Genomic DNA, 9,245 nt, shown 5'->3' with positions numbered 1-9,245 from the left:
GGGGTAAGATGGGATACTGTTAGCACCTAAATCCCATATTTCCTGATCGTATTTTGAACAATTGACAACAATATTTTTGAGTTCCGGGACTACGGTTTTATAATTCTGCAATGATTTCTTTTTTACTACCAAATGGTTTGAGAAAAAAGAATGAAAACATGTCCTATCTTATCCCACCCTACTGTACTTCCTTTAAATGTTACTTTTTGTTGCTACAGGGTTCTGCAAGCAATTTAAGTTACCTGTACAATAGATATAGCAGAATTAGTCAATATTCTTATAATGTGCATCTTAATTTCCACCAAAAAGTCTTCAATTGTTCTACACCCCTTCAATCAAAAATCCCGATTAGGAGATAAAACAATATTTGGTTAAGCCGCACTAATGGGCCTTGTAAGTGCTTAATCAACATCATATCTAAGAATCTAAAAAGCAACGAGCAACGGCATGCTATATACCACACGAGTTCCACGTGTACTGTTATTGTTAAAATGAGTGATAAAATGCGTTATAACTGGTAAAATTTTTAAAACGGTCAATACTTAATGTAAAATGCACCTGTAAAAAATGTACGGACGTCTGTTTTCGAATTTTTCGAATAAGCATGCCCGGGCAGACGGGTATAAAGTCAAAGTTCAACTGTCTGTGTTTGCTCTTTCAATAAATGATCTTTACGAATATTTGCAAAGGAAAAACATCGTCCCAACGTTGTACCTTCAGTTATTTGGCAACGATAATGAAACGACAAGGTTCCTCTCCTGGAATTAGGAATTTATTTGTGAATGGATACAATCTAGAACTCAGGTAACGGCATTGTCCGTGTTTCTTACGTCACAATGGTCAGATCACCGGCTCAGCGGGGGAAAACCCACGTCACTCAAAAGCACCCCGCTGGGGAAGATTAGTTCATAAATTAAGTCACGAACTTTTTCGTTGAACTTGAACTGTATTGGCACAAGGGAAAACTAAATTCAGAAATTGTAAAAATCGGGCAATTTGGATATATTTTATACCAATACGATATATATTGCTGTGGGGGAAGATGGAACACCTTTAGCAGATTATTTTCAAGTATCTTGATCGTTTTTTAAACAAATAGCAACGTTCTATAGGAGTCGTGAGAATACGATTTTATAATTCTTCGAATATTTTTTGTTTACTACCAAATGGAATTAGAAAATAGCAAGAAAAAATGTCCCATCTTCCCTACCCTACTATATAATACTGTGGGGTACAGTGGATATCGTTAGCACATAACATCCCATGTTTCCTAATCGTGGTTTAACAAGTAAAAACTGCCTTTAGGACCGTAGGAGTGCGATTATACATTTATGTAAATATTCTTTGTTTACTACCAAATAGGACGATGAAACAGAATGAAACACACGTACATTTGACCCCAGGTTATGCTGCCTATATAATACTCACCAATAAAGTATGCTACGGTTAGGTTATGTTTATCAACGCTGCAGCTCAAGAGACATTGCGGACAACCCGTAAGACTCTATTATTATAAAAACAAATTGCCTGTCATTTTAAAGGCAATCCGAATTATCGAATTTGGCTTGGAATCATTTTTAATGAGCCATATAAAACCCATTGAGGTAATTGATGCGTGTGCCGAGTGCGGATGCATTTCACGGTACAGGGCTTCAAGCACTCTAGTAAATGAAGCCTGATATACGATTAATTTAATAGCGGCACGCGACTCTTGATTATTTACTTTTTTATGTATAAATGTAAACACCTGCAAAATAAATGCAGTATGTTAATGTATGGTGTTTTTATTCGCAATGGTTATGTATAGCTATATGTGTTTAGGGTTATAATTCATTTTGTTTTTCTGTTTACTATGCCTATACAAACTCATCGTCTTGATGTTTGTTTAAGATAGTTGAAGTGTGAGTGTTGACTGCACACTGCCAAGTTTGCGGCGGAAATTACCGATTTTTTATTGAATAAAACCAAATTGGTTTTAATTTCTATATCTCCGAGTACTTCCTTTCTCAATTCGTGGTTGGTCTGACTGATGTGACACGGCCGCTTTATCTCGGCTTGTGAATCACTTGTTTTCTCTTACAGCCTTATTAAAACAGCCGAGCGACTTCAAATAAGCACCGATGCTTATATTTTCTATATCCCCGTAAGGTGCAAAGCGGCCACCGCCCCAGCACCGAAAATTTGTGATTTTTTCTCGTGTGAAACTTAGTTTGTACTACTCGGGCACGAGTCAGCGCTCCTCAAGTGAAATCGGTGCGAACTCTTTTGATCTCCATAGTTCGGGCATTGATGTGTGGTCCAATGGTGGTTTTGCAACCCAAGTTCGTACCGGTACAAGCCTAGTGGAATCACCGAACAGTTTACATAAAATTTTGCCCAAAAGAACTAATGACCTCATGCATGCATGGGAAAGTCACTATGGTGATCTTTTTTGTTCCAATTTGCCAATTTGGAACTCTAAAGTTATTCATAAACTTATTTATATATGTATATATAGTTGGGTGGGGAAGTTGGGACTCCTTTTTATTCCATTTTCTTGTCCCATTCGACAGTAAACAAAGAACATTCAAAGAAATATAAAACAGTATCCTCACGACTCCCATACACCGTCGTTACTTGTTTAAAACATTATCAGGATATTTAGATATTATCTGCTAAAGGTGTCCCGTCTTTCCCCACCGTACTATAGATACAAATATAATGAAATATATATACGCCGTATGAATAATTATAACCTATAGCCTTAGATATAGCTTTGTATTATTAGCGACAATGTTCATTAAAATACATATAGAGATTGAAACTGTAGCAAAATGCATACTAATGAGTACTGGCGTTATAGCAGCATACACGAAAACGCTGAAGTTTTAAGCGATATTGCATAAATGTGAATAAACCTTAGTGCAGGACATACGTGTGACCCATAGCCTTGAAAAACGTTAGGACTTCATTTCTGTTCGGTGTACGGTTTTCGGTATTTGGCAATTTTTAAAGCACGTCACTTCAAGTGGTATTAAATCTCCATACTAACATATGACCGATCGTTACTACTTCTAATGACATATTGTTTCATCGCCTGGTTGGTCTGCGACCTCTCTTACTGCTATTGCAACGGATGCAGAAATATCTCGCAACTTACCCACCGATTTAATGCATGCATCTTATGCACTTGTGGTGGGATTTTCTAATTGCGTTCAAAGGAAGGGGTACCGCCACCCTACAAAACACCGTATTAATTGTACACCTACTTAAACAAAGAACCTGTAAGGAGATACTTCTGTTTTTATCCGTTTTCTTACAAATAATAGTGGGAATTTAATGGGCACATCAAAGGACAGAATTAATATGAAACGATTATAATTTATTTCAAGAGACATTATAAAATCTAATAACAAATGAATATTAATGCATCCAATGCATGTACAGTGTGCAAAACCAATGTTGTGGCATGCGGGCATCATTATAGTGACGTATTGCTTACAAAACGTCCTGTTTTGACCAATTTTTTACCCCCAAAAGTTTTTTATTTCCTACGAAAAAATTCCGGTCCTCGGGGAACAGTTTCAAACAAATGTTTTTCTGCATTTTTCGACATGAATTTATTAAACACCTCCATTAATTTTGTAAGAATTTGAAAGTTTTTTAGATTTATCGTGACATATTTTTTTCTGTTAAAGTTTAACTTAAAACCGTATTACTTTGTATTTTATATGGTGAGTTCCGACTACAAGGTGGAAAATGGAAAAAATACATTAATATAAAAATAGACATTAATATAAAAATAGACATTAATATAAAAATAGACATTAGTATAAAAATGTATATTAGTATAAAAAATAAACATTAGAATAAAAAAATAAAATGTCGTAAATTAAATTTAATTTACTAAATTATAGACTGTTCGTTAATTAAATACTTATTTTATTATAATTTATTATATAAACAGGTTTTCCAAAAAAACGATCACGTGATGTTTTAAGATTCTGGCTCCATTGTGCAAGTGTTTCAACTTAATATATGTTGTCTCCTTTGCCTAAAGTTAAACATAGATGACAATTTACATCAGTGTATAAGTAATAATATGCAATACCAGACAATTCATTACAATAATCTACCTTCTAAATTCAAAAGGTTTCATTTAAAAAATTGGAAACATTTTTTTATCTGTGGCAGTAGTTTAACTCAGTGGCGCCGCATAGTGCCATGTTCGTAAGACTATAACTACCCCAAGGTGTCGGCAAAGATTCCTGTAAAATCAGCCATGTTTTCGTTCTGAGTTGCATTTCTCCTAAATTGAATGTTATACTTTATTTGAAACTAACCGAAACCGCATAAGGAGTCTCGGGTGTATATTTTTCTATGACGAAATTACCATCTAGTTCTATTATGGAAACAAAATACACTCTGTCGTTGCGAGTCACGTTATCTTTAAATTCCAAACTTTAAATAGTCTATATAAAGATAGTTTGGTCTTGAATTTTAGCGCTTTTAGAAGACCATAAACTGAATTATTTGCTATAGGGCGTTTACATACTATACAGTTGGGTGGGAAAATATGGGACACCTTTAGCACATAATATCCAAACATCCTGATCCTGTTTTAAATAGTTAACAACGGTCTATGGGAGTCGTGAGGATACGGTTTTATAATTCTTTGAATGTTTATTGTTTACTATCAAATTAGACAAGAAAAAAGAGTTGAAAGGTGTCCCGTTTCCCCCCACATTATATCCTACATTTTGTTGTTTTTAAAACATTATTGTCATAACTATTTTAAAATTTCTTGAATTAATACGATTTTTGTATTTCAGTTCCGTAGGTAGACTCCGAACTCAAAACCAAAAACTTTCAGTCGCATAAGTCAGCTTTGCAATGAGTTTCATAACTCGTAGACAATATAACCACAGGGATCAAAGCTTAGCAGGAACTAATCTGATAATCCGAAAATAATAATTTTGCGCTCTAGTAATTCACTATATACTAGAGTGCTCACTTAGGGTGGTACAGTCTGCAACTTTTTCATTTTGAAAAGAAAACGTACGACAATCATTTAGCATGTATTTTACAAGTCAGTTAGGTTAGAAACGTACCGAAGTTTTGTAGCATGTATAGTAGGGTGAGGAAAGACAGGACACCTTTTTATTATTCTATTTTCGTCCTATTTGCTGGTAAGAAAAGAACATTCAGGAAATTAAAATCGTACCATAACGACTCCCATAGACCGTTACTAATTGTTTAAAACACGATCAGGATAGTTGGATATCATATGCCAAAAGTGTGGTATCTTACCCCGCAGTACTACATTATAAGTCAGCTCGGATAGAACGCCAAACAGCAATGTTTTCATTTGGTTTCAGTATGTTTTGAAAGCATGGGAGAGCCAGCTAAGTAAACGTGACTTGTCCGGGTTGTTAATGTATATTCTGCTTTCCTGGAAACCATTAAATACGTGGAAGTTTTCACTCCAGAACGAAATATTTCGTAGACTACGTGATCGTTTCCTTCGCTGATAGATGCTGTCTGCTATCAGATCTATTATGGTGGTTCGGCATATAACAGTGCTAAGTGTCTTATGTGGGCAAGTAAGACGAGTAAAACAGAATTAGAACTCTATACTGTAAGGACTGGCAGGCAAGCTTTCACGTATCAGGTTGGAGTAAGATGGGACATGCTTTTTTTCACGTCCGATTTGGTACAGTAGGGTGGGGGAAGACGGGACACCTTTAGCACATATTACCCAAATATCCTGATCGTGTTTTAAACCATTAGCAACGGTCTATATGGGAGTCGTGAGGAAACGGTTGTCTAATTCGTTGAATGTTCTTTGTTGACAGCCAAATAGGGCAAGGGAATGGGATAAAATGTGTTCCATCTCCCCCCACCCTATTAAACAAAGAACATTTATTAAATTAAATAACTGTAGTCCCGCGATTTAAAAATCGCGTTTTTAATTGTTAAAGACACATATGCAATTAAATACCCTTCATGCGTTTTTAGAGAATTCGATTTTTAGACGTTTTTAGTTCGTTTGAAAATACTGAAATATGTCCCAAGCGTCTGCTATTACTATTGTAATCGAACTGATTGGTTTAACTGCTGGATTCTTCTCCGTATGCGGATCCCTTTGGTGTTTGCTAGACCCATGCTGGAAAATCACAAGTCAGGATTTGTCTGTTCAACCATACGACGTGTGTTACGGAATATGGGTCGGGTGTACCATTCCTTCAGATGGAAGCTGGATATGTGACGGTTATTATGGGAAGACGGTCATAGACCTCAACATTAGCGGTAATATTGTAGGGTGGGGTAGATGGGACACCTTTAGCACATAATATCCAGATATCCTGATCGTGTTTTAAACAATTAACAACGGTCTATGAGAGTCATGAGGACATAGTTTCAAATTTCTTTGAATGTTCTTTGTTTACTACTAAATGGGACGAGAAAATAGAGTTAAAAAGTGTCCCATATTCCCCCCATCCTACTGTATATACAAATAGGTTAATCGATGTAACTTAGCGCAACGGGGCAGCTGCATGGCTGTTTTGTTTCATACACCTTATGTCACCTTACATATTAACACACATATAACTTGGTGTAAAATCTTATGATTTTTTAATGTATGGCTGACAATTTAGATAACTTAAAAGTGTCCGATGGTTCAAACAACTGAAAATATGAAACTTGTTTATTTCCGCTTGGCGGGCAATCACAGTATAGCGCTTGTGTTCTATTTCATACTTTTGGAGTTACCCAATGATCATTTTTATTGGTAATTATTTTCAGGTTTGTTTAAATGTATGGCTTACAGTAGTGACAACTTGTAAGTGACCACTGGGTTGGAGAAATTGTTTTTGTTTTATGACCCATGGATATATATCGCCTATGCTAATAATACATTACCTGTTACAGCTCGCCAGCATTTTTGCAGAGCGGCAACTATATCGTGTATTATATTAACTTCATGTTCTCTGCTGCTCGGTGCTATTGGCAGTCATTGCTGTGTCCTTAAATCTATTGACAACGGACATAAACGGTTATACCGATGTCTTACAGGGTGGTTCTTCCTAATTTCAGGTTCATTTTATAATTTCTTAACTTAGTATATTATTTTTATTGAGTTTTAATAGGGTATATGACCAGTACTATATAGTATACTGGGGGGTAAGATGGGATAACGTTAGGGCCTAATTTCATTATCTAAATTATCGTGTTTTTAAAGTCGTGTGGATGTAGTTATTTAATTCTGTAATTTTCTTTGTTTTCTACCAAATGGTACGAGTAAAGAGAATGAAAACGTGTTCCATCTTACCCCACATTAAAATATATTCCACAATCTATATTCCCTACATGCCACGTTGTACTACGCCTCACCCATTTTTAATATTTTTGTCCATGTTTTATTGTGGTAGCTTAACCGTTTAGCCAAATTCAAATATATTTTTTGTTTCTATGCGGTATAGTCGTATTTGCAGATGTTCTCTAACACTATATAATATACGTGAGACGGGACACCTTAAGCACATAATATCTAAATATCCTGATCATGTTTTAAACACTTAACAACGGTCTATGAAAGTCGTGATGATATAGTTTTATAATTCGTATAATGTTTTTTGTTCACTACCAAATTGGACGAGAAAATGGAATTAAAAGGTGTCCCATGTTCCCCAACCCTACTATATGTAACGTTAATGCGAACACTGATAATAACAATTTAAAATAACAGGTTGCTTAGTTGCTTCGGCTGGCTCGTGGTACCTTGCAGAGATATATTACGAACGAGTGTGGTATTACAGGGTCGGGCCGACTGGACTTGGTTATACCATCGGCAGAGCGATTTTCGTTGCTCTCGCTTCTGGAGTGTTAGATTTGATAGCAGGTGAAATGTTTTTGGAAATGTTTTTATAAAAAATTTAGGCATCCGTAGCGTCAATGCTTTGGTGCGTATGTAAAACAGTGAAAAATACGAGAAAAAAAGGAAATGGTAATGCGTTAACATTTTTTTAAAGAATGAAAACAATCTACATATTTTTTTTATTTTTTTGGAAAATATTTTCCATAAAAATGACTGTTAACACATTCCAATTAAATTTTTAGGTATATAAGAATGTGCAATTATACATTGGTTTGTGTATGCTGTGTCATATTCTGCAAATGGCCTTCTTATATTTTTAATAAGCAGAAAACTGTCAGTGACGACCAATATAGTTAATTATGTTTTTTTTTGTATTTTTTGCTCTGAATATTTAACAAAATGCTCTGTATTTAATATAATCACTACACACAATTTATTTTTATATTTAATCTACCAGGAGCTTGCTTCACTTTGTGCTCTCACGACGGCTGCTGTGGAAGTCACAGCTCACAAGACACAGACTATGGGCACAGTGACTACCACACACGCAACAGGAAAACCTTACCACCACTTCAGCAGCGCAAAAATAACCGAAAAGAATACAAGCCGAACGAAGTTATGACCGAATACATTTGAATAACATATCGGTGCCATGTATTATCGGTGCCGGCTTTGCCGCATAGTGCAAACATGATTGTGTACATTTATTTCATATTATACTGAAGTCACTTCAGTATATTTTATGCTTATTTACTTTAAAGAACTTTCTATTTTTAGCGCCTGTTCCAAAGAGTCACGGTTTTAAACTGCCGTTAATTGAAACAAAACATAGTTTGTTTAAAAACTCTGTGATTCGAAACAACAAATATATACTAAAAAATCAAGTCTTAGATAAATATTCTGTAATTTTTTTTATTCTGTAAATTTTGTAAGTTGAGTAAGATGGACACCGTTAGCACATAACATCAACTATTTTCTAGATGCGTTTTAACGCTTAACAACACTTAATTAAAATCATAAAGCAATAATTTTATAATTCTGTAAACATTCTTTGTTTACCATAGCAAAGTGGGGGAACGGGATACATTTAGCACACAATATTCAAATATTTTGATCGTGTTTTAAACAATTAACAACTGTCTATGGGAGTCGTAGGAATACAGTTTAATTACGTTTTAAATGTTATTTGTTTACTTCCAAATGGGACTATAATAAAAATGTGTCCCATCTTCCTCCATCCTATTATACTAAATAAAGGACAACGAAAACATGAACTATTTAAATTCCATCTACAATGCATCACTAAATTATTTCAATTATAAACCACACGTTTTGTGATCATAAAAGTTAGAAACAATAATAATACAAGCATGGGAACCCATACATA

The 9,245-nt window shown here is 34.9% G+C and overlaps 1 protein-coding gene across 1 annotated transcript; it reads left to right on the top strand.

Moving 5' to 3' along the window:
• Positions 1–6,001: 6,001 nt before the first annotated feature.
• LOC108949837 (claudin-1-like) lies at positions 6,002–8,522 on the top strand. Its single transcript, XM_018813689.2, has 4 exons — positions 6,002–6,288; positions 6,913–7,077; positions 7,730–7,882; positions 8,316–8,522. The coding sequence occupies exons 1-4, from the start codon at positions 6,045–6,047 to the stop codon at positions 8,492–8,494; spliced, it is 741 nt and encodes a 246-aa protein (XP_018669234.1). The 5' UTR covers positions 6,002–6,044; the 3' UTR covers positions 8,495–8,522.
• The last annotated feature ends 723 nt before the right edge of the window (positions 8,523–9,245 follow it).

The sequence above is a fragment of the Ciona intestinalis genome, chromosome 10 (genome assembly GCF_000224145.3).
Source record: "Ciona intestinalis chromosome 10, KH, whole genome shotgun sequence".
NCBI classification, from domain to species: Eukaryota; Metazoa; Chordata; class Ascidiacea; order Phlebobranchia; family Cionidae; genus Ciona; species Ciona intestinalis.
Note: the sequence above shows the minus strand (reverse complement) of the source record. Positions and strands in the feature narration are given on the sequence as shown.